This window comes from Mandrillus leucophaeus, unplaced genomic scaffold, assembly GCF_000951045.1.
Source record: "Mandrillus leucophaeus isolate KB7577 unplaced genomic scaffold, Mleu.le_1.0 Scaffold100, whole genome shotgun sequence".
Classification (NCBI taxonomy): domain Eukaryota; kingdom Metazoa; phylum Chordata; class Mammalia; order Primates; family Cercopithecidae; genus Mandrillus; species Mandrillus leucophaeus.
Window position 1 is genome coordinate 3,685,118 of NW_012098099.1, and position 26,848 is coordinate 3,711,965.

Sequence of the window (26,848 nt, forward strand, 5' to 3'; positions counted from 1 at the left end):
GCTTGGTACAAGACTTTCATCCCAAAATTCTAGATACTATTTCTAGTCAGAAATGTTAATAAAATGATCTCTTATTGGTAAAGATTTCTATATTCTTATAATGAAAGGTGCAACTAACTGTATCCATAATATTAATACCCACACTCTTTACTCTTCATGAGCAGGACATGAGCAAAACAGTATTTTGGTACATAAATTCCATTCTTAGAATGATCAAAAATACATTTGTGACTAAATAGGTAAGGATTACTTCCCCAAAGAAAAATGACTCCTCTTTATTGACCATAAAATTATTTTAGTATCATACTCAGATCCAGTGCCCATTTCCCATCTGTTTTTCCAAAATATAATAAAATATTCAAGGCAGAGGGCATAAACGATGGAGTGTATAAGGTATCCATTTCAGGCTTTTGAGTAGGCTTTTGAGTAAGATAGCAGATTGAACACAAGCATTTACATCCCTCCCTTGAAAAGCCCTACTCTAACAACAGTAAATGAATTTGTCCATGAGGACAAAGAGAACAAGAAGAGCCAACAGCCACAAAACGTTAGAAGCTAGAAATCAGACAGATGAGTGGTAACTGACTTAGTAGATTCAGGAGAGCTGCATCCTAAGCTGGTGGGAGGGAATGCGAAGAAGCAGCCCAGTTCACACTGCAGAAGCCCCGGAAGACTTAGGGATTGGTTACATGTGGGAGTTCTAGTAATGCAGGTGAGACTAAACCAGAAGTATTGGTTGGAAGATTGCTGAAGAGCAGTTAGCTCCTCAGACCCCTTCCAACTCTCCACAGGTGGTCAACTGCCCCTTCCTTACTCTGGAGTAAGACTAGAGCTTTGTTCTCTGGAAACGCTAAAGTCAAGGGCCTCTGGACTCGAAGACACCAAACATAAATGAGGAGAGGAGTGTCCTATGAAAACGCATGAATGCTAAATGTTGAGGACCCTTCCCCGCATGCCCCAGAGTGCTGCCAACCCAATCTGTACTCTCCTGGCTGCAGATTAGAAGACCCTTCCCTGTGGAATGTGAACATCCCAAGAGGAGAGTCCCACAGATGCTGACAGCAGGGTTTTCCAAAAAAGGCCCAGACAGCTCATCTTGCAGTGAGGGCTGTAGTCAACAAGCACAGCCAGGGGCCCAGTTTTCAATCAAAATCAATCAGTTTTTTAGCTGGCAACCAGTTTCAATATTTAAAAATAAGCCTATAACCCAGGATCATCACACATCTGAAGGAAACCTCAAACATGAAAGACAATGCAAAAACAAAAGGGAAAAAAGCAACTTAGAGAAACAGAGACTAGGTACTAAGGGAGATAAAACTTTTTAGAAAGTTTAATAGCCTACATATTAAAATAACTGAAATTAATATCTTCAAAAAGATAAAAGAATTCTATACCAGACAAGTGCTTCAGAAAAGGATAAAAGAAGATGTTATATTCATAAAACAACAACATTAAAATTAAAAAGATATCCAGAGAACCAATAAGGTCATTTGTAAAGTATTCTGGTAATAGCAGATGACATTCATAGAACGATTAAAAAATAAAGTTGAGGATATTATCCAAAAAATGGAGAAAAAGGACCATGACATGAAAATAGGACAGAGAAACAGGGAAAATTACAAGACCAGTTCCGATGACCCAATCGTTGTAGGAAAAAAGAAAAAGGAAGAAATCATCAATGAAATAATTTAAAGACATCTCTCAAAACTGAACATCATGAATTTCCAAGTCGAAAGGATTTATCAAAAGTCTAACACTGTGAGTAAAATCAGACACACACCAAGCCTGCCATCATATCATTTCAGAACACTTGGAATGAAATACCACCATAGGCTTTCAAAAGATAAAGACACAGAATTGCTTCATACTTAACAACGCTGGGGAGGCTAAAAGCCAAAATCAGTCAATTCCTTCAGACTTGTGAGGGAAAAAAATCGTAACTGTGATGGTTAATACTGAGTGTCAACTTGATTGGATTGAAGGATACAAAGTATTGATCCTGGGTGTGTCTGTGAGGGTGTTGTCAAAGGAGATTAACATTTGAGTCAGTGGCCTGGGAAAGGGAGACCCAACCTTAATCTGGGTGGGCACAATCTAATCAGCTGCCAGCGTGGCTAGAATAGAAGCGGGCAGAAAAAATGTGCAAAGAGAGACTGGACAGGCCTCCCAGCCTACATCTTTCTCCGGTGCTGGATGCTTCCTGCCCTGGAACATCAGACTCCAGGTTCTTCAGTTTTGCAACTTGAACTGGTTCTCCTTGCTCCTCAGCCTGCCTACAGCCTATTATGGGACTTGTGAGAGTGTGAGTTAATACTTAATATATATATATTCCATTAGTTCTGTCCCTCTGGAGAACCCTGACTAATACCTAATACAGATTTATGTTATCGTTGTGTAACAAACTGCCCCAAACTTTCGTGGCTTAAAACAATAGTCATGTTATTATATCTCACAATTTGGGGGGTTCAGGAATTCAGGCAGAGCTTGGCTGGCCAATTATTCCTCTCTATATGACATTATGGTTACTCGGTGACATCACCTAATGGCTGGACTGGGCTGGAGGATCTAAGATGGCTTCACTCACATGATGTGCCTGGGAAGGGACAGCTGGGAAGGCTGAGTTCAGTTCAGCTATGTAGGGCCTTTTTTTAAAAATAGGGGTTTTTTTTTTAAGCAGTTTTAGGCTTATGAAAAATTTGAGGTGATTGAAACATGGAGGCGGATTTCTCATGCATGGTTTAGCACCATCCCTGTTGGTACCGTCCTCAAGACAGTGAGTGAGTTCTCATGAAATCTTGTCATTTAAATGTGTGTAGCACATTTGTTTGCTCTCCTACTCCTGCTTTTTCCATGTGACATGCCTGTTCCCCTTTGACCTTCTGCCATGATTAGAAGCTTCCTGAGACCTCCCCAGAAACAGATGCTGCTAAGCTTCCTTTATACCCTGCAGAACCATAAGCCAACTAAACCTCTTTTCTTATAAATTACCCAGTCTCAGGCATTCCTTTATAGCAATATTAGAATAGGCTAATACAATGATAAATACTTAGAAAATTAAGGAAAAAAACAAAAGGCAGTTATTAACTCTACAGAAATAAAAAAGTTAGAAAGAAAATAGAAAGCAATCATTGATTAGTTGTCAATAGCTAGATCCTCTTCTAGAGTAGAAAGTGAACAGATAATGTTAAAGACTAACAATCAAGAAGTAGCCTTAAAAGTACGTTACTTAGAGATGAGGAGAAAAATATCAAAAGACCCAGCCAATTAAGGCTGGAATTAGTTGCCTGTGGAAATGGAGAAATGGAGAGTGGAGGGAGGTGTGGGGTTGCTATTTGTCATCACAAATCTTATATACACACATAGGTAAGTTATTTGGTTCTATGAGACTCACCAACTCAAGTCTGTTGATTTTAGCTTCTCAATTAGACTTCCTTTGGCCACTCTAATTCTCATTTCCTTTTTTCGTAGAATTTATAACTTTCTACATACTCCATCATTTGCTTTTTTATAATGTTTAGTTCTTTTATTTGTCTTTTCCTGTTGAAATATCGACAACACAGAAGCAGAGATCATGTATTTTAATTTTCCAGTATAACTCAGTGCCTAGAATAAAACTTGGAATGTAGCAGGTGCTCAATAAACATCTATTAAGTAAATTACTTTTTAAGCTATGTGCTTGGGTAGCTTTGATTTTAAAAAATAAGTACATTATTCACCTCAAAATTATACTACAAAGCAAAAATCTCACACTTAAAATATTGCTCAAGCATCATGGCTTTCTATTAAAAAACACTATCGCTGGTTTTCTCAGACTTCAAAAAAGGGACACTATTTTCTATGCATCCTGAATGCCCGAACACAATATATGCTTACCTTTCTGAAGCACTGAGATAGTTGCCAAGCACTGTAATACAATTAGTAAGATTTCATATAACACTTAATAATTGGTGATTGTATGTAAGGTTGTGAGATGTGAACTTATTATGAAAAGAAGATAAAATATATTTGAAGATTACTCAAATATTTTGAACTAAGTTATTATTTTTTAGTTTACATCTGGTCTTGTTTTAAAGATTTTAGGAAGCCTATGAAAGTTTAGAGAACATAACATTTAATTACATTTAAACTAAATTTTGTTGCATTAATTAAACTACTTACATCTAAATTAAGCAAAAGAAAATGAAAAATCAAAGATGAGACAAAACGGAGCCAAGAAAATGACTTAGAATACGTAAAATTATAGCTTCATACTGGTGTCAAATTTGTCTGTAAGCTCTGTGTTTATTAGTATTAGATTCAAGGAACAGAGATTCAACATATATGAGTTTATTTCTCTCACACAGAAAGGTTTAGAAAATGTGCAGTCTGGAATTGATATGGGAGCTCAACTCCACCCAGTTCTCAGGAACTTCTTCCAGCTCACCCCTCTGCCTTCTCAATGTGGACCTTATTCCTATAGTTTAAGATGGCAGCATTCCTATTCTGGGCAAGAGACTGGAGAAAAGGTACAAAGAAGGAACAAGAATCACCATCCAATGGCTTCCTAAGAAGCATTACCAGAAATCGCCACTGGATAGTTCTAATCCCATCTCATCTCACCCAGAACTTAGTGATGTGCCACTCCTAGCTGCAAGAGAAGCTGGAAAATGCAATCCTCATTCTAGACAGACATGGGTCTTGCTAAAAATTCTATTACACTGCATGAAGGGAGAATAAAGCTGAAAGACAATAACAGTGTCAACCACAGCTTCATAGCAACCAAAAAAAAAAAAAGAAAAGAAAGGAAACATGGTCAGGTTCAAAATAACAGAGTTGGTAAAGATGAGCAATTGCTCAAGAAATGTACAGCAGCTCTTGGTAAAAAGTATTTGAAAGGGATAACTCTAGAGGTCTTTGTACAGAAGAAAAAGTTTTATGTCTTTCACAGTATTCTTACGACACCCATACAACTTAATTTCATAGAACTGCTTCTCATAACAACTGCCAATATTACATTCACAGTTCAGAGAAAACTTGTCAGCAGAGATTTGATTTTTTGAGTTCATTTTAACTGTATTTTTTTAAAAAGCATGATGAAAACTGATTTTTTAAAACTTCTTTATGTGACTATCCTGACCTTAAATATATACATATATATTTGTTTCAGGATTGAAGAAAAATCTATTTACCTTCGCTTATGGAAAAGAAACCACTGTAATCACAGGGACTACCAGAATATTTCAAGAAATGGTACGTAACTTTCCATTTAAACCTTCATCAGTGTCCCTGTAGTGATTGATTTTATTTCATAAGTGCCTCAAAAGCTGAGATTCAGATAACAAGGATCACAGAATAAAATTAACAGTCTCCCTTCCAACACCATTGCCCTCTCTGAAAGAAGGGCCCTGTGCTTAGAGCCATTTACCCACAGCAAAGGAGAACAAAAACAACCTGCAGTCAAGGGATTGACCAAGAGAGCAGATCATTCGTCCAACAGCAAAGTTCTAGCAAGGCCAAGGCACAGGATGTTTGAGGCTCAGGAGGCAAGACCTAAATGCGCAGTAGCAGAACAAGAGCTGAGCAAAACTAAGGTCATTGCAAAAGCTCTGCCCTCTCAGATGGTGCAAGGTCTCCCACGTTTCTGCTGGGGTTGGAGTTTTCAGTTTCACCTGTGTGGGTTTCAGCCTTCCACCTTGGACCTCGAGGTGGTCTATTGCCACAAGATTCTGATGAGACTTCTGATTGATAAGCCATGGCCTGGCTAACGCCTAATGAATTGCCAAGTAATGTTTTGTAACACCGTAATGCAGAGATGGTAAACAGTGTATGTGTTGCCATTCTGTCTTCCTAAGCCTGGGAAAGATATTGCTAATCAGCCTTGGCACTCTTGTCTGCTACACTCTGATTCTGCCTCAGCAGTTCTTGAAACACAGCACGTCTGACAATCATCATCAACAAATTAGGCTTGGCACATGAAGTTAAACCTATTTGCCATCCCTGTGCTATCTCTAATTAACAAAAGATGTTGAGGGATTTTCCAAGCAGCAAGCGTTTAAACTAAATACGTGACCTATAAATAATGTATTTCTTATAACAAATATTCTATACAGAATAAATGCTCTCCTGTACTAAGAACAATATAGATTTTTTTTAGTAATAAAATAATTTCTGCCGTTAACTGAGCTCTTACCAAGTGCTAAGAACACTTTATGTTTATTTCTGTTAATCCTTTTAACAACAGACACTGTAAGGCAAGTATTATTACATTTCTTCAGTACTAAGATACTATTGATTGTAATAGCTCTAAGCAGTGTTGAGGGAGGGAAAAGGAAGGAAAAATTACAATGTACCCATTGATTGCAGCATTCAACTCAATACCAAATGTGTTAAGATATACTTCTCAGAATTGGGCATTAAAATAATATTCACACTGTCGCAGTTGGGGAAATGGAGGCATAGAGAAGCCAAGAACCTCTTCCCCAGCCACAAAGAGAGTAAATTATAGAGGAGACACTTCTACCCACGTTGTCTCACTCCACTCAGATACCAACAAAGATAATACAGTCAATGGGCTATGATCCCAGATGATCTGCAGAAAGAGATCGGCCTCATCCCTCCACAAGTGAACACAACCAATAGTTAACGGACAGTTACAGTCAAATCTGGCCATGTGACTCATCACAGATACAAAGTGAACATTAGGCCTGTGGCTGCACTTTCTTTTTCCTTTAGTGAGATACTCAAACAGCCCCCAACACTGTCAAATACCCTCTGTCAATGAAGATTATAAAAAACAAAACACAAAAAACTCATCTGTGAGAAATGTTATGCAGTCCTAGAAAACGATGGCTAAAGGTCAAATATATTTTGATTTAGAAAGACAAAACACTGCCAAAAGAAAAATCAGGATATAAAATTGAATCATACAATTCAGTTTCTACCATATTTTTAAAAGGGAAAAAAAGGTAGACTTAGGAAAGATTGGTAGAAAATATAGAAAATCGTTGTGTTTGATAAATTATGGGTGATTGCTTTCATTTTTTTCTGCTTTTCTGTTTTCTGATGATTTTATTTTTATATAGAAACAACCTTTAAAAAATTTTGACAGAAACTGAGTCTAAGGAGTAGCACATGGCTTGTCCAAGGTTCCATAACCAAAGGTATGAGGTTAGAGCAGGACACTGAGCAATAGGATTCTGCCAGAAATGCAGGCTGCAAGCTGCTCTTTATTATTTGTAACTCTAATCCAGCATTTCTCCTTCACAACACCCAGGTGTACAAAGTCAACATCACCTTTCTACCCACAATAAATGCAGTGATCTTTCATAAAATCATAAAGACCAGAGTAAGATAATCCAAAAAAGTATACCTAGGACGATTGATAGTAAATGGCTGTCCTTTCGTGATCTGCTGTCTTGACAACATTCCTTTAAAATTCAGATCGCAAAGACAAAACGGGGCACAGGAGACAGGAGGAGAACCCAATCATGTCAAAATGTGCTCGAAGGCTGTGGCTTTTGTCAGACTTTTGTCTAATGAATAGATGCCGGGGAAGAGGGGATAGTTTCTTCCTTTTCTTTGAATTTGCAGTCCTTAGAAATGCGTAAAATGTATACTTTGTCTAGTGTTCTTTGACTATCCTCGACTATTTTTCTAAGACTGTAATTCTAAAAAGATTTTTTGTAGTTTCTCAGTTACTCATTATTTAATGTTCTGGTTTTATTCTCCAGCCCCTCTTCCTATTTTCTCTTGTATTTCCTTGCTATGGACTTTCTTTTGATATCATGCAGCATGTAACCTGACTACCCACGCCAAATTACTTCAATTATTCTCCAAGGTTTTTATTAGATACAGGAAAAGTCAGCTTTTCACATTCTGCATATTTATAGGGCTACACTGATTTTTCAGAACCAGCAAGAGAGAAAGGGGAAAAAGGGAAGAGTCGAATAGAATACTAAATTGTTTCTAAAAAATTCAGTAGTAAGAATTAAAGAAACAGCTCCTATTTTCATCCTGATCCTTATGTAAGAGATCTCAAAAACATCTATACGTAACTCTATCATGAACCCCGGTCAGTGATTATAACACATTTTTTTATTTTTTTGAGACAGAGTCTCACTCTGTCACCCAGGCTGGAGTGCAGTGGTGCAATCTCAGCTCACTGCAACCTCCACCTCTGGGGTTCAAGCTATCCCCCTACCTCAGCCTCCCAAGTAGCGGGGATTACAGGCACGCGCCATTACGCCCAGCTATTTTTTGTATTTTTTAGCAGAGACAGGGTTTCACGATGTTGGCCAGGCTGGTCTCAAACTCCTCACCTCAGGTAATCCACCAGCCTTGGCCTCTCAAAGCGCTGGGATTACAGGCGTGAGCCACTGTGCCTGAACCTATAACGCATTTTAAAATGGAGAATGGGGAAGTCATCTTTAATCCAAGGAATGATTCTCTGCTGCAGGGGTTAGGAATGGCAAGGGTCCTGCCAAGTCTTGTTCACAATCAACAGAGGAGGGGCTTGCAGTGGCTCTCAGAACTTCCTAGACACCAAAATGGCCCAAGGTGGGAGGCAGCCAGCACATAGAAGAGGGAAGGACACAAGAACTGCAGAGCTGGCTGGCTCCTCTGGTCTTTCTCTGAGATGGAAAATAGGGCCCCGAAAACAGAGAGCAGAGCCTTTCCTCTCCTGATTGCCTCATATAATTGTCTCTTTTCCTTGAAGTATAAAGTAGACTGGTTTTGAATTTGGGTCCGGGAATTGGTGTGTGGCTTGGGCTGATCACTGAATGTCTCTTGCCTGTTTCTGCATCTGTAAAATGGGGATCACGGTTCAGTGAGCACAGTTGCCAAAGGTGACCCTGGATCTCATTCAGGGTTGCCCAAACAACAAACCAGCCTGAGTGGGCCATCTTCCCCATCCTCCTGGGGAGAGGCTGCACCCAAACTCAGTGGGATGAGGCAGTGCTGGAGATAGCTGCCTTCTCATCTTTTGCAAACCCAGCTTTTCCCCATTAAAGCCAGTTCTTTAAATTATGCCATGTGACATTGTGGAATTCATCACAAAACCCGGTGCCTGACTGACCAGATACAGCTTACCTTGCACACAGGGATGGGAACGGTACATACCTGTGCTTCAGGGGGCTGCTGAAGGCTGAATGAGAAACACAGGGCTTCATAAATGTCCAGCATTAGGGTACCACTGAAGCAGTGTTGCTAATTCCACCTACCACCTGTATTATTATTTACTCAGTGGTTTTGAAAAACATTTGCTTTTTCTGTCTTTTCTTTCCTTCTTTTCTTTCTTTTTTTTTTTTTTTTCTTTTTGAGACAGGGTCTCACTCTGTCACTCAGGCTAGAGCACAGTGGCATGGTCATAGCTCACCATAACCTCAAACACCTGGGTTCAAGTGATCCTCCCACCTTAGCCTCCCAAATCCTGGAACCACAGGCATTTACCACCATGCCTGATTATTTTTATGTTTTATTTATTTCTTTTTATTTATTTTTATTTTTTTGGTAGAAACAGGAACCTCACTATGTTGTCAAAGCTGGTCTTGAACTCTTGGGCTCAAGCAATCCTCTTGACTCAGCCTCCCTAAAAGCTGGCATTGCAGGCATGAGCCACTGTGCCTGGCCCAATCATTTTTTCAATGTCAAAAGATTTTTTTGTCATTGTTAGCAGTAATTTTATTTTTTTTTTATTGCTGCATAATAGATGTACAGATCTTCAGGGTACCTGTGATCACTTGATACATTCATATAATCAAATCAGGGTAACTGGGATATCCCTCACCTAAATATTTATCTTTTCTGTATGCTAGGAACATTCTGATTATTCTCTTATAGCTATTTTGAAATGTACAATAGATTAATGTTAACTACAGTTGCCCTACTAGTCTATGGAACACCAGGTCATATTTCTTCTATCTATCTGTATGTTTGCACCCATTAATCAACTTCAAAAAATTTTTAAGAGAAAGAAGTTGATTTGAAAAAAATAAAAATAAATTCAAAAGCTATATGTTAATAATAAGAAGGCCTGTGGCTCCTAGAGTTAGAGGGCAGCAGAAGGGCTCTAGGATTGGATACCCAGATCCTAAGAGAGAGCAGCAGGCGGGAGGGTAGCTGGGGGCGGCTGGATTGGCCTTGAGTATCAGGCAGAAAGAAGGGGTTCCCTCTGCAAGGAAAAAGCTGAGCTAGGGACAGGAGTGGGAAGTGATGGAAACTAAGATTGACAGAAGTGAGCAGCAGCAGACGGACTCCTGAGAGGCAGGAGATGGCTGCAGGCTGGGGAGTGGGCTCAGGACTCCACTTGGGGAGGAACCAGGGTGTAAGGGCAGGAATTAACAGGGAGAGGAGACAGTTCTGAAGGCCAGGCAGCTAAAGAAGCCCTGAGGATGGTGGGCTAAGGATTGGAAGGGGCTGGGAAGCAGCCTTGGCTGATTGAGCTGGGAACTCTGGGACGTGCTGGGGGTGGAGGCTTAAGGTAGAGGAGAAGTAGACGAGGGGTTTCAGCCTCTCTCCAGCAAAAAATGCCCTCCCTTTGGGGGATACACCATCAGCAAATGACTCTGGCAGCACCCAGCTGAGGAGGCCACGGGTGCAAAAGTGGACCTTGAACTACCTCCTACCCCTGTGCTGTATATTTCACTCTTCGAGACCTGGGCATTAATCTTGGGGGCCTCATTCTCAGCGAGGACTCAGTAAATACTAGACTTTATTCATCCCTCCCTGTCCTGTGTGATCTCGTGCCCCCACGCCTAGCAGAACGGGTCAGCCACTCCACCTGGCTCAGCAGGCCAGCCCTTTGTTCACACCTCCGTTGTTGCACTTTCCTTGGTGTATGGTTCAGTAATTTGCTTTAAGACTGATGTCCAGTCGCATGGGGAACAGGAACCACATGGGGCCAATATTAGCTCAGCCTCTGTTTCGCATAGCAGGGACTTGTACATCTAACACACATTTTTTTTTAAACCTAAATAATTCAGGAGTCCCATTAAACCTTTGAGAAGAGCTAAAGCACAAATTGTAATTCAACTGAATCCAGCTTGCCAACTGAAAAACCTTAATGGTGGGCAAAAAACACAACTAGCAAGATTACGTTTAATTTAAAATAAAATGTAAGAACCACTACAAGATATTACCTCACACCAGGTAGAATGCTCACTATCAAAAAGGCAGAAGACAACAAACTTAGGATGTGGAGAAACCGGAACCCTTGTACACTGTTGGTGGAAAGACAAAGTGGTATAGCTGCTGTGGAAAACAGTATGGAGGTTCCTCCAAAATGACAAATTAAACTACCAGATGCTCCAGCAGTCTCACTTCTGGGTATTTATCCAAAAGAATTGAGGATCTCAAAGAGATACGTGCACCCCTGTGTTCATGGAGGCATTCTTCGCGATAGCCAAGAGTTGGAAACAACCTAAATGTTCATCAACAGATGAACGGATCAAGAAAATGTGGTCTCTACATACACAGTGGAATACTATTCAGCCTTTAAAACAAAGGACACTCTGAACATGCAACAACACGGATGGATCTTAAGGACATTATGCTAAGTGAAATAAGCCAGTCACAGAAGAATGAATACTGCCCGATTCTACTTACACGAGCCATCTAAGTAGTCAAACTCACAGAAGCAGAGAGTAGAATGGTGGTTGCCTGTGACTGGGGGAAAGGGAGGGAAATGGGGAGTTGATGTTCAACTGGTTTAAAATGTCAATTATGCAAGATGAATAAATCCTAGGGATCTGCTGTGTAACGTTGTGCCTAGAGATGACAGTACTGTATTGTGCACTTAAAAATCCATTAAGAGAACAGTTCTCATGTTAAGTGTTCTTACCACAATAAAACAAAAAAAACAGATTAAAGACAAAAAATAAAATCAAGAGTAGAAGAAAAACAAATATTAAAGTGGTATAAAATATATTTTTAAGTAGGAGCTGGGCCCGGTGGCTCATGCCTGTAATCCCAGCACTTTGGGAGGCTGAGGTGGGTGGATCACTTGAGGTCAGGAGTTCGAGACCAGCCTGGCCAGCATGGTGAAATCTCATCTCTACTAAAAATACAAAAAAGTAGCCAGGCGTGGTGGCAGGAGCCTGTAATCCCAGCTACTCAGGAGGCTGAGGCAGGAGAATCACTTAAACCCAGGAGGTGGAGGTTGCAGTGAGCTGAGATCGTGCCATTGCACTCCAGCCTGGGCAACAAGAGTGGAAACTCTATCTAAAAATATATATATATATGTGTGTGTCTGTGTGTGTGTGTAAATCTGGTAGTTTTATATATATACATATAAATCTGGTAGTTTTATATATATATATATATAAATCTGATATATATATATACATATATATATTTTTTTGTTTTTTAAGTAAATAAAAATCCGTAAGGCACATACTTCTAAAGTAAACAAGACTCATCTGCTTTTGAACACAAACCAATCCCAGGTCTGAATTTGCATCGCGGCTGCCTATGGCCTGCAGAGAAGGCACTGAGATGCACACAGGTACTCTTTACAGTTTCCAAAGAAGACTTTCCTCGCTTGGAATATAATGTCTTTTTCACTGGCAGCCTTCCTCATTTTGTTTTGACAAGTTTAGCAAAACCTTTGTATAAACACCTGTTTGGGTTTTTTTGTTTTCAGAAATTCAAAAGTGCGTAATGGCATGTTTTCCTGGGAGCAGTCTTCTATTCATACAGCGAGGGAACTCCTCTCTCTGTGCACCCACTTACAGGGAGGGCGGGGAGCAGAGGACTCACATGAAGTGTCTAGATATTTAAAAAAATAATAATTTGAGAATTTTAACACTTCATGGAAGTGCCTGTGTTTACAGCCTCACCTGCCCCTCCTCCCACTCCCTTATGCAGACCACATTTGGTCTGGAACCTAGTAGGCTGCCCCCCATTCCCAATTCACACTCTGAAAAAAACCTCATCTTGCTTGTTCCCTTCTTTGGGCTTTGGTTAAACCATCTGCAAAATGGGAGAGAATCTGGCAGACCTAGAGAAACTAGAAAAGGGGCACGATTCAGGCCAGTATATGCAATTCATATTCAGGTCAGGAAGGCTAAGGAGAGGGGAAAGAGAAGGGGAGAGGACAAGAGAAACATGGGCAGAGAAGGGGTGAAGAAAGAGTTTCTGAAGGGGATTGAAGAGGGAGGCCCTGGGGCAGAATCAGAGTGAAGGGAGACTCCAGAAGAGAGGGGAACTGGGTGTGCGTGGTGGATATGCTGTGAGCACACCTCGGTACTGCCTCTGGATGCCTGTTGGACTGTGTTTTCTCAACACAGCACTGCTCTGAGAATGAACCACAGGAGAAAGTAGGATGATGACTTAGGTGCCCAATGAGTCAGAAAGGCTTGCAAGAGTGAGGAACAGCTGCAGAGAATTGTCCAGGCTCTGGCTGTTGAGAGACACCAAAATATTTCCCTGCAAAATGTGCCTCTTTGACATAAGGATTATTTTGAGCTAAAGGCCATTGAGAACCAGCAGCTGCAAGGACCGTTATTTTATAAAGGAAATTTACATTTGTAAAAGTCTCTCCTGCTCCCTGTACGAGGAAGAGAAGGACTCTTAACACCTGTTATCAGTGGGGAAGGCACCTTACCCTTAAACTTAAATCTGCGTAACAAACCTTACTGAACAACCCCTATTTACCATATTTTTCCTCCTTACCTTCCCATAACTTGCCTCCCCAACTCAGAAGCCAGAATCCCCTTTCCTTTAGCCTAAGATGATATATATAAACCCAAGTTCTAACTACCCCTTTGGGTTACACATCACTGGGTGCTCCCATGTATACACGTGCAATGCACATATTAATAAACTTCTATTTCTTTTCTCTTGGGAATCTGCCTTTGGCCACTCTAATGTACGGGGCACCAGCTGCAAAGCCTAAGCTGGGTAAAGGAAAGGATTTTTTTTTCCTCCTTTACAGTGTCCAGCAGAAGGAGAGATGCTGCCTCTGGGAGATATCCTAACAAGAGTAGACATGAGGGAGCAGTCCATCCTGCTGCTGACCTAAAGAAACCTGACAGAAAAAATTTGCTTCCTCAATAGGCAAGAGAATTGTCAAAGGAACTTGCCCTGGGCTCAGAAACACCTTACTACAAGCCAGAAAGAACAGGTTGATGTCCTCGCCGGCCCTAGACAGTTAATCATATGTTTTACCCACCAGTATTACCAGGAACCATTGTTCAGGGCCCAATTCTCCGGAGCCATCCATTAGCAGAATGTGTGAATTTAGCTGGAGAGTGTTTGAGGTTGCTATTATTACTTTTACAGATTTTTAGTTAATACTAGGTATCTTCTCTAAGCTAGACACTCTGTTAAGTACTTTATACACTCCATCTTCATTTAATTCACAGAGCAACTCCATTTTACAGTTGAGGAAACTGAGGCTCACAAAGGTTAAGTAACTTGCCCAAGGTCCTTTAGCTTGTCAGGGGTATACCTTAAGCCCTGTCTGTCTCATACTAAAGGCCATGCTCTCAACTATGCCATACTGTCCACTATTTGGGTTCTGGCTTCTAAAATCGCTATTCCGCTGCCTCAGACAGTTGGCAGCAGGGAATCCATATGGGTCTGCAGCAACCTCAATTCTTGCCTCCTCAGAAGAAAGAATTTGATTGGGAGCATTGGGCAGACAGAGAGAACGAGGCACGTTTTAGAGCAGGAGTGAAAGTTTATTTAAAAGTTTTAGAGCAGTGGCCAGGCACGGTGGCTCACGCCTGTAATTCCAGCACTTTGAGAGGTCGAGTTGGGTGGATCACTTGAGATCAGGAGTTCAAGACCACCCTGGCCAACAGGGTGAAGCCCCGTCTGTACTAAAAATATATAAAAAATTAGACAGTCATGGTGGCGCTTGCCTGTAATCCCAGCTATTCGGGAGGCTTAGCAGGAGAATCGCTGGAACCTGGGAGGCAGAAGTTGCAGTGAGCCAAGATCGCTCCACTGCACTCCAGCCTGTGCAACAGAGCAAGACTCTGGGGGGATAAAAAGAAAAAAAAGTTCTGGAGCAGGAACAAAAGGAAGTAAAGTACACTTGGAAGAGGACCAAGCAGACGACATGAGACATTCAAGTGCATAGTTTGACCTTTGACTTGGGGTTTCATATGCTGGCATTCCGTGTGCAGAGTGGTCTGCCAGCACTTGAGAGGCGGCTCTGCGCAGTGTGTTCACTGAAGTTACACGCATGCTCACGTGAGGCACTTTTGCCTTACCAGTCAAGTGTTCCTGGAGGAAGGTCATATACCAGTTAAATGCCATCATTTTGCCTCTTAGTGCGCATGCTTGAGTCCACTCACCGGACTCCTGAGATCTTATGGGGAAGCTGCTGATCACCACTGTCAGGTGTTTCCTATCTACTGGGAGCCGGCTTTTCCCTGGTGCTGGCTGTGACCAATTATTCTTTTAGAGAAGTGGTCGCCTGACACTCCTGGGGGCAGGATGCCTCCCCTGCCTCACTCATGTCTGACTAGCTACCTATTCTGACAAGACAGCAAACACCTGTCCTGGAGTACGATAAATGTCAGAATTAAATACCTGAACCCACAGAACCCAGCACTCTGCCAGTCCTCTTTATCAAAAGAGGCCTTCTTGAAAAGAGAGAGAGGCAAAAACAAATGAACAAACAAACAAACAAACAAAAAGTTAAGGATGAAGAGACAAACTATAAATAAGTGTTAATCCAGGCTTAGCTAAATTCAGTTACACATACAAGGACTTATTTTTATAACACTCCCCACCCCACCATGATCTCTACTATGGAACAAAATAGGTTTTGTACCTTTAACTAGCTAACTGAGCTTCTGCTGTTGTATTCTTCCCAAAAATTGCATAACCTGAGTTTAATCATGAGGAAACATAATAAAAACAAAACTTGAGGAACATTTTCCCAAAAAAAAAAGGCCAGTATTACTTAAAAGTGTCAAGGTCATGAAAGACAAAGAAAGACTAAGCAATCAGTTTAGATTAAAAGGACACTATGGAGATGTGATAGCTGAATATAGTATGTGATCCTAATTTAGATCCTAGCCCAGACACAGTCGTTAGTGGAACAGTTCGTGAAATTTAAATAAGGTCTATAGATTAGGCAATAGTATTATACCGGTGTGGATTTCTTGATTGTCCTCATTGTTCTATAATTATTGAAGATGTTCACATTTGGCCAGGCACAGTGGTTCATGCCTGTAATCTCAACACTTCGGGAAGCCAAAGCAAGTAGGACTGCATGAGCTCAGGAGTTCAAGACAAGCCTGGGCACAGTGAGACCCCTCTCTACTAAAAATTAAAAAAAAAAAAACCAGCCAGGTGTGGTGGCACACACCTGTAGTCCCAGCTACTCAAGAGGCTAAGGTGGGAGGATCACTTGAGCCCCGGAGGGAGAGGCTACAGTGAGCCGTGTTTGTGCCACTGCACCCCAACCTGAGCCACAAAGTGAGACCCTGTCTCAAAAAAAAAGATGTTTACATTTAGATAATCTGGGTGAAGGCATGTACAAATCCTTTGTTCTACTTTTGTTCTACTTTTGCAACTTTTTGAAATCATTTCAAAATGAAAATTTTGAAATATTTTTTTAAAAGCCACAGAAAAGAGTGTTGTAAAGAAGCAAAGAAGGCACCTTTGTCAAGCTCAAGCAGGCACTCAGTAAATATCTGGTGAGCCCAACTACTGGGTTGAGTATTTGGTTTCAACCCAAAACCTTGAGAGGATGATGACAAAAGTTATTTATAACAAAACAATGAGGACATTTCTGTTTGCAGAGCCTTGACACAGTGTGGTGACAGCACCAGAGACAGATTCTGGTACCAATTTTTGAGATGCTTCATCTAAAAAGGCAAATGCTTATAGATATACTCAATGCCTAGAGCATCAAAACCTGCTGTTTCTCCTAAGGACAAAATGCATCTCCAAGATACAGTGTTTAATCACTAGAAACTTTTAAAAGAGAAAAAATTCAATGTGACATACCTCATATAGAGAGAAACAAATCACTCTTTTATGACTCATGTATTTATTATTTATTATTCCCATTTTTAATACTTTCAAGGTCTTGAAATTTAAAGTTTCATTAAATAATGGAGGCATTCTGATTCAAATGGGACTATTTCTTAGGACTTACTCATGCAACTCTTCCTGGCTTATTGTTTCATGCAAACCATCTAGATAGGAGCAGGGCATGCGTGACAGTGACTGTAATGTGAAGAGTGTGTGCTTTTGATCCATCTGTTTTGTCAAGATTTTTATCCTGCACTGCTTGAAACAGCACAGCTACAGAGGAAAAATTCAGAAGCAAATGCCTTACACGTTTTTAATGTCATTGGCAATGGCTAGGACTCCTGAAGTCCTAGCGGGATGTCCTTTCAACAGATGTCTTTTGTTTAGGGCTTGAGATAAAGGACATCATGGAAAGTTATCTGCTGCTTGTATTGATAGCTTGAGTGAGCTGTCATTTCTATCAGCTCCAAAGCATCCCGGGATGAGCCTTTTACCTCTGGTATTCTCTTTCACTTTCCTTCTGCTCATTTTCCACTTGACTTTGCCCCACCACTCCCCTCCTCTCTTTTCTCTCCAATATTGCAAGAGGTGCTAGAAATAGAAAGATGAGAAAGACAAAGCCCCCGCCTTCAAGGAGATCATCACCAAATGGGAAACAAAGACAAAAAGGAAATCATTGTGCTTCTGGTGAAAGGGCAGTGAAATAAAGGCAAGTTGAGGCCTCTGGACGTAAGAAGCACTTAACTCTGTCTGTAGAAGTAGGGGAAGACTTTACATATGAGTTAAAATTTGAGCTGAGAGCCCTGAAGAAATAAATAGGAATTCAAAAACGACAGGGAGATGGTGACTCAGAGCTGGGAGGCTCTGAGGGGTAAACATCTTTGAGGAAGAGGAAGAGAGAAGTTGGACATGGCTGAAAGATATTTGTGGGGCTATGTCAGGCTTTGAGGCTGGAGGCAGATCACAGCTACTGTGGAAAGGCTATTATTATACATCCTTTTAAAAATCTATGTTTTAGAGAATCATTTAGCTGAAATTCAGAGCCACACTTGTGAATCTGAAGGCATTTACAGTAGTAGAAACACTATCAGAAACTGCCACAACAAATTGTTAAGTGCCTACTATTTTGAGCTCAAGGTCAATATAGTAGTCTCAATGTTTCTGCTTATTGCAAGCAAATATTTTTAGAGAAGAGAAAGAATTTAAATTTCTCATGATGGATTTTTTTAATGGATTGTACAAATCATTCTCCTGAAAATACCTCTAAATCATAAAAATAAAAGCAAAATCTACAATATTTAAAAATCTAATTCATGTTCAAAAATGTTAATAGATACATTTTAGGTCATAGTATGACACAGTATTTTTCAAGAACTTTTCATACTCTTTTTAACAGATTCTGGTTTCTGGTTTCAAGTACAATGGAGTAAACATATCCCACCCTGTCTCTCCTGCTGAAAATAGCTATAAAACCTGAACAGAGTGTATGGAATAGCTGGAGCACTCTGGAAAGTAAATAGCAGGACAAGTGAAGAAGAAAACCAGAATTAGGACCATCGCCAAATGAACAATTAGATTAGCATTATGCTATCCTCTGGCGTCTTCCAACCTGGACTCAAGGCAGCCCAAAACCCAGAAGCAGCACAGAGAGGTCACTTCTAGAAGAAACCTTCTAGTTCTCACTCTAGACATGGGAAAGTGGTCTCCTGGCAGTAACAGCAGAAATAGTGGGGACATACAGTTGCCTAGAATTCCAAGGAGATTGGAGGGAGACTGCCTCTCCACTGGAATAGTTGTGGTCCCAGAAAGGTGGGGCAAACCCCCGTTGCCTTTTTTTTGCAGCGGGGGGACGGAGTTTCACTCTTGTTGCCCAGGCTGGAGTGCAGTGGCATGATCTCAGCTCACTGCAACCTCTGCCTTCTGGTTTCAAGTGATTCTCCTGCCTCAGCCTCCTGAGTAGGTGGGATTACAGGCACCTGCCACCACGCCTGGCTAATTTTTGTATTTTTAGTACAGATGGAGTTTCACCATGTGGGCCAGGCTGGTCTCAAACTCCTGACTTCGTGATCCGCCTGCCTTGGCCTCCCAAAGTGCTGGGATTACAGGCATGAGCTACTGCGTCTGACCTGCCTTTTTTCTTATTCTGTTCTCCCATCACTTGGGGTCACCATGAGTGAATTTTTAGGAAGAGCACAGCAGAGCAGAGCACTAAAGCCCCGACTTTCTGGCTACAGGACCAAATTGTGGAGTCCAGGGAACCAGAGAGTACTTGAGAGATCATGGGAAGGGAGGATCTTTGGAAAGCAACTCCGTAAAGGTGTTTCTGAATATGCACTTATGGAGGGATAACCAATGCTGGGATTATGTGAAACATTTCTCTTCTTTCAATGCCCTGCACCCTATTTAAAAGAAACTCGATGAATCAGAGTTCAGACTTTGAAGGCCTGCATGGACCCTTTTCTTCTCGTCACTGGAGACAGGTGGGCTCTCCATTTGGACCATCTTGACAAATACATAAAATGCTCCTATTCCAAGGTCAAACCTCTTTCATTTCATCAAACTATGATCGCAGGGATCAGAATATGGAATTCTTAAGGGTACAGTGCCAGTTCTTGAAATGTTTGCCTTACTTTGCCACATCCCACAGGCTAGGAGCTATCTATCTTTTCTTGCTGCAGTCAGCATTTTCTCTAATGATAGCGCATGGCAAGCAACTGGGGAGAAGTCTATGTACAGGGGAAGAAAGACAATAGAGACAGGGAAGGAGAGAGACACAAAATGTTGATGAGTCTGGCAAAAGGATAACAGAACAGAAAAAGGAAAGTAAGAAGAAAGTGTGACATGAGAATTACATAAACTAATTACATAATCTCAAAAAACAGGTTTCGAAGGGAAATAGAAATAGTGGAAGGCACAAGAACTTCAGAACAAAGAGAATTCTAGGCTCCTAGTGTGGATACCTACTATAGAAAATAGACACTTGGGTAAAGAAGAACAGACAAGTCCTCACTCCTTAGGTGGCTGTTTGTGATTGCTTTGTAAAAATTTACCACGGCCAATTGCCACTGGTCTCCCATCTTCGTACTGAGTGACAAAGGGACCCAGGGATGTGGGCACAGGAGGGGATGCTCATGTGGTATGTCACAACAGGCTTTCGTTTTCATTTTTCCCAAGCTCTGTGGGTGCCCTGCACCTCAAATTCCCACCTGTACCCCAGATAATGAAGAAAATTATTGCTCTGACCTGGTCCTTTAATTATTTTTTTCCCCACTCATGGCTTGAACTTTCATTAGTTTTCATTTCTCATTAAGAGAAAAATCAAAGAATGAGAATTAAACATCTCCCGATCTATTATCTCACCGAAAATAAGAAGCTAAGAGTCACGGCACTGGAACTGAATGAAGGGCCCAGCTGATGCATGTGCCACCGCAAGATCCACACAGTGCATGGGGGCTGTGCTCCTTCTCTTCTGTCCTCTGGAGGACAACAGGGAGCACTCACTCCCAGAAAGACTGGAGCCCCTGTACTGAGGACTCAGTGTTATGAGAGCTGGCACCTTCCCTGAGTAGAGATAATAGGCCTCAAATCACATTGGCTTTTCCTCTTTTCGAGCATTGGGGTTGGATTTTCACTAATCTCTTAAAATTGTTGTCTGGGCATGGTGGCTCATGCCTATAATCCCAGCACTTTGGGAGGCCAAGGCAGGTGGATAGCCTGAGGTTAGGAGCTCGGGACCCGCCTGGGAAACATGATGAAACCCTATCTCTACTAAAAATACAAAAATTAGCTGGGCATGATGGTGGGTGCTGGTAATCCAAGCTACATGGGAGGCTGAGGCAGGAGAATACCTTGAACCTGGGAGGTGGAGGTTGCAGTGAGCCAAGACCGCACCAGTGCACTCCAGCCTGGGGGATAGAGTGAGACTCCATCTCAAAAAAAAAAAAAAAGAAAGAAAGAAAGAAAGAAATGTTCCCAGTGCTCAATTATGTGTCTACCCTCATAGATACTATTTAGAAAGTATTGAGGCTGTGTCCAGCTCATCTTTTTATCTCTGCCTTATGGCAGGCACATGCCAGTGCTCAAGAAATGGATGGAGCAGGTAAAGGAGCAAATGCACACTGAAATGGACTGATTACTCCTAATTTTTATGGCTATGTGCATTTTAATAATTCCTAGGCAGCATTCCCCTTGAGAAGTGAAACAAGAAAAGGATGCCCACTCTCACCACTCCTATTCAGCATAGTACTGTAAGTCCTTGCCAGAGCAATCAGGCAAAAGAAAGATATAAAAAGCATCCAAATAAGAAAATAGGAAGTCAAACAATATCTCGTCACTACAATGTGGTTCTACACCTAGAAAACCCTAAAGACTGCACTAAAAGGCTCCTGGAGCTGATAAACAACTTTAGCAAAGTTTCAAGATACAAAATCAATGTACAGAAATCAGTGAAATGTCTATACTTCTATAACGTTCAAGCTGAGAGCCAAATCAAGAACATAATCCCACTTACAACATCCCAAGGAAATAAAATACCTGGGAATACATCTAACCAAGGAGGCCAAAGACCTCTCTCTACAAGGAGAACTAAAAAATGTTGCTGAAAGAAATCATGAATGACACAAGACAAATGGAGAAATATTCCATGCTCATGAATTGGAAGAATCAATATTGTTAAAATGGCCATACTGCCCAAAGCATCTGCAGATTCAATGCTATTCTTTCAAGCTACCAATATCATTTTTCACAAAATTAGAAAAAAACTATTCTAAAATTCATATGGAACAAAAAAAAAAAAAAGCCTGAATAGCCAAAGCAATACTAAGCAAAGAGAACAAAGCTAGAGGCATCACATTACCCAACTTCAAACTATACTATAAGGCTACAGTGACCAAAATGCATGGTACTGGTACAAAAACAGACACGTAGACCAATGGAACAGAATAGAGAGCCCAGAAATAAGATGGCACACCTACAGCCATCTGATCATCAATGAAGTCAACAAAAATAGGCAATAGGGAAAGGACTCCCTGTTCAATAAATGATGCTGGGATAGCTGACAAGTCACAAGCAGAAGAATAAAATTGGACTCCTATCTTTCACCATATACAAAAATTACTCAAATGGATTAAAGAATTAAATGTAAGAGCTTAAGTATAAGAATCCTAAAAGAAAACCTAGAAAACACCATTCTAGACATTGATCTTGGGAAAAAAATTATGACTAAGTCTTCAAAAGCAATTGCAACAAAAACAAAAATTGATAAGTGGGACCTAATTAAAGAGCTTCTGGACAGCAAAAGAAACCATCAACAGAGTAAACAGACAACCTACAAAATATTCACAAACGATGCATGCAACCAAGGTCTAATATCTAGAATCTATAAGGAATTTAAACAATTGAACAAACAAAAACCAAATACCCCATTAAAAAAAATGGGTAAAAGACATGAACAGATACTTCTCAAAAGAAGACATATAAGCAGCCAACAAGAATATGAAAAAGACTCAACATCACTAATCATCAGAGAAATGCAAATCAAAACCACAATGAAATACCATCTCACACCAGTCAGAATGGCTATGATTACAAAGTCAGAAAACAACAGATGCTGACAAGGCTGCAGAGAAAAGGAAATGTTTATACACTACTGTTGGGAATGTAAATTGGTTCAGCCACTGCGGAAAGCAGTTGGAGATTTCCCAAAGAACTTTGAGAACTACCATTTGACCCAGCAATCCAATTACTGGGTGTATATCCGAAAGAAAATCACTTACTCTACCAAAAGGGCATATGTACCCATTGTTCATCACAACACTATTCACAATAGCAAAGACATGGAATCAACCTAGGTGCCCATAACAGTGGATTGAATAAGGAAAATGTGGTGTATATATACCGTGGAATACTATGCAACCATAAAAAGAACTAAATCATGTCATCGCCAGCAACATGGAGGCAGCTGGAGGCCATTATCCTAAGTGAATTAATGCAGAAACAGAAAACCAAATACCATATGTTCTCACTTACAAGTAGGAGCTAAACAATGGATACTCATGGGCATAAAGATGGCAAGAACAGGCACAAGACTACTAGAGGTGGGGAGGGAAGGAGGGGGCAAAGGTTGAAAACGACAGTCAGAACGGCGATTATTAAAAAGTCAAGAAACAGATGCTGGCGAGCTTGTGGAGAAATAGGAATGCTTATACCCTGTTCGTGGGAATGTAAATTAGTTCAACCATTCTGGAGGACAGTGTGGCAATTCCTCAAAGATTTAGGACCAGAAGTACCATTTGACCCAGCAATCCCGTTATGGTTATATACCGAAGGGGATATAAATCATTCTGTTATAAAGATACATGCATGTGTATGTTCATTGTAGCACTATTCACGGTAGCAAAGACATGAAATCAACCCAAATACCCATTGATGATAGACTGGATAAAGAAAATGTGGTACACATACACCATGGAATACCACGCAACCATAAAAAGGAACGAGATCATGTTCTTTTCAGGGACATGGAGGGAGCTGGAAACCATCATCCTTAGCAAACACGGGAACAGAAAACCAAACACCATATGTTCTCACTTATAAGTGGCAGCTGAACAATGAGAACACATGGACACAGGAAGGGGAACAACACATGCTGCGGCCTGTCGGGGGAGTGCCAGGGTGGGGAGAGCATTAGGAGAAATAGCTAATGCATGCTGGGCTTAATACCTAGGTGATGGCTTGACAGGTGCGGCAAACCACTGTGGCACATATTTACCTATGTAACAAACCTGCACATCCTGCACATGTATCCTGCAACTCAAAATAAAATAAAAAATAAAGAAAATTACCTATTGGGTCTGCTATGCTCAGTACCTGGGTGATGGGATCAATTGTCCCCCAAACCTCAGCATTACACAATATACCCAGGTAACAAACCTGCACATGTACCTCTGAATCAAAAATAAAAGTTGAAATCAAAATAATAATAATGATTCCTTGCTTCACTACAAAAAAGAAAGAAGATGACATAGCCATTTCTGAAAAAAATTAAACATAGTACTCCAATACAGCCCAGCACTTTCAGTTAGGTATACCATATGCCCAAAACACTTGAAAGCAGGGACTATCCATAGCAGCATTATTCACAGCAACCAAAAGGTGGAAATAACCCAAATGGCCAGCAACGAATGAATGGATAAACAAAATGTGTTATGAATGAAGCTTGAGGACGTTATGCTGAGTAAAATAAACCAGACCCAAAAGGACAAGTATGACTTGAACCATCTACATGAGGTGCCTAAACAGTTAAATGCAAAAGGGCAGAAAGTAGAAGGGTGGTTATCAGGGGCTGGAGGGAGGAGTCAGTGGAAAGTTATTCTTTATTGCATTTTGAGTTTTGGTTTGGAATGATGGAAAAGTTCTGGAGATGGGTGGTGATGATGGTTGCACAACAATGTAAATGAACTGAATGCCACTGAACTGTACACTCAAGAGGGGTTAAAAGATGAAATGAGGCCAGATGCGGTGGCTCACGCCTGTAATCCCAGCACTTTGGAAGGCCAAGGCAGGCAGATCACTAGGTCAGGAGTTCGAGACCAGCCTGACCAACATGGTGAAACCTCATCTCTACTGAAAATACAAAAATTAGCCAAGCATGGTGGCACATGCCTGTAATCCCAGCTACTCAAGAGGCTGAGGCAGGAGAATTGCTTGAACCTAGGAGGCGGAGGTTGCAGTGAGCCGAGATCACACCACTGCACTCCAGCCTGGGCAACAGAGCGAGATTCTGACACAAAAAAAAAAAAGAAAGAAAAGAAAAAAAATGTATATTTTACCATAATAAAATGGAAATAAAGCAATATTTATTTGATGTACTAACATTCCTGAATCAACCAAGAGAACATCAGTGCTGCCTGTACAGCTTGCCACTAGCTGTATGTGAAAAAGAGGCAATCATTTCATAGCTACACAGCTTCAGTGAGACACAGGCCAGCACACCCTTCATGGCTGCACACTGCTCTTTTTCCCACATGGAACTGGAAGAACACGCCTGGGTCTGCGGTAAAATGCACTTATCCCCAAGCTTCCAAGGCTGGAAGTTATAGGAGAATCTTCCTACGGAAAGTGGCAACAGGATGGTGTTTCTCCAACTCATCCACTAAGTTGCACCACCCACCTGAGAATTACTTGCTTATTTCTAGCAGATCTGTCTCTTGCGGACAAAAAGACAGTACACTAGTTTGGGTTCACTCTTTCTCAACTACAGCCTAGAGGAGCACTGTCCACAGGAAGCCAGAGTTCAGCATGGCAGACGGAAGGGACTGGTTCGAACTGCAGTTCTTCAAAGGAGTACCTGTGTGGCTTTGGGCAAGCCACTTAAGTGGACCTCAGTTTCCTGATTTAAAAGTGGGAATACGACAGTACCTACCTCACACAATTGTACCACAGCTTAAATGAGCTGTAAAAGTGTAACAGCACCTAGAATAAAATAAGTATTCAACAAATATGATTTTCTTTTATTTGAGGCAAGTCTCTCTCTGTCGCCCAGGCTGGAGTGCAGTGGCACGATCTCAGCTCACTGCAACCTCCACCAACAAGGTTCAAGCAGTTCTTCTGCCTTAGCCTCCAGAGTAGCTGGGATTACAGGTGCACGCCACCATACCTGGCTAATTTTTTGGTATTTGTAGTAGAGACGAGGTTTTGCCATGTTGGCCAGGCTGGTCTCGAACTGTTCTCGAACTCCTGACCTCAAGTGATCCACCTGCCTCGGCTTCCCAAAGTGCTGGGATTACAGGTGTGAGCCACCATGCCCGGTCTGGATTTTCATATAAGAGATATGTTACAGGTGGTAATGGGATGGGGCAGGATGGTCATGTATATCATTACAAGAGTTGAAATATATCAACTCTACAATCTGAACCTTGTGTTGGCCAGACAGCCTGCGGGAGCCTCGGCAGTGTGCAGGAATAATAGGAAATTAAATCGGGCTCTCCAAGGAGGTGGGTAATTCTTGTAACATTCTTTGCATTTTCCTCTAATTCTTCAACTCGTTCTTTAATATTTTCAGTAGTTTGTCTGTTTGGTAGTAGATATATACTTTTTTCTCACACCTACTAGAAGATTTACTCATGTATGCTTAGGAAATGTCTGAAGACACATGAATCCAAAGAAATTTTGGTTTTGTAAATAAACAGAAAAGCCCTTAAGGAGAGTTCCAGGATTAAACACTACAGAAGCTGATGGGAAGCAAATTATTTCCATCAATGTGTTGGTCAGAACAACCTTTGACCAAACAGTAATGCTGCTTTCATGAGTTCAGTCAACCAGACTCCCATACTGATAGTGTGAAATTGAACTCACTAACTTTAATTGTTTTCTTAATTTTAATTATTCAGGTGCATCTTCCCGAAACCTGAAAAAATTTATAGAAAGGTAAGTGGAAGATAAAAAGTTGTTTTTAATTTGGTTCCTCATTTTGAATAAGGAATGAAAACTCTGTTATTACCCCAAAATCGTTTTTACTGAGCATAAATAGCTTGTTAGTCACTATCCAAACTCTAGGATATCACTCCTTGGGCCAGTGAGCATAGAAAGTGATTAATTTGCATATGTCCTCAAAGAAGGGTGATAAAAATGCATACAAAGTTGGTAAAACTTAGGTCTGACAGACAAAAGGATGATGTCATATTCCTGCTTTATGAATGAGAAAACATTTTTTGTGCTTCTTTGGGGCTTGAAATTCAGAAACAAGGCTCGAGTTGTCCTGACTGGAAGCCTCAAGAAGGCTTTGCCTTTTCAAAGTTGACTATGGGTCCACGGCTGCCAGGATATCCTAAGAACATGGACATAAGTAACCCAATAACTCACCTGTGCTTATTGA

At 41.0% G+C, this 26,848-nt stretch overlaps 1 protein-coding gene across 3 annotated transcripts in view; it reads left to right on the top strand.

The window, feature by feature from the left end:
• AOAH (acyloxyacyl hydrolase (neutrophil)) overlaps positions 1–26,848 on the top strand; it is a 221,139-nt gene that overhangs the window by 152,583 nt on the left and 41,708 nt on the right. For all 3 annotated transcript variants that reach the window (XM_011972914.1, XM_011972918.1, XM_011972925.1), the window contains 2 exons: positions 5,147–5,229; positions 26,364–26,400. In XM_011972914.1, the coding sequence (XP_011828304.1) occupies positions 5,147–5,229; positions 26,364–26,400 (120 nt within the window). The remainder of the gene's footprint in view (positions 1–5,146; positions 5,230–26,363; positions 26,401–26,848) is intronic.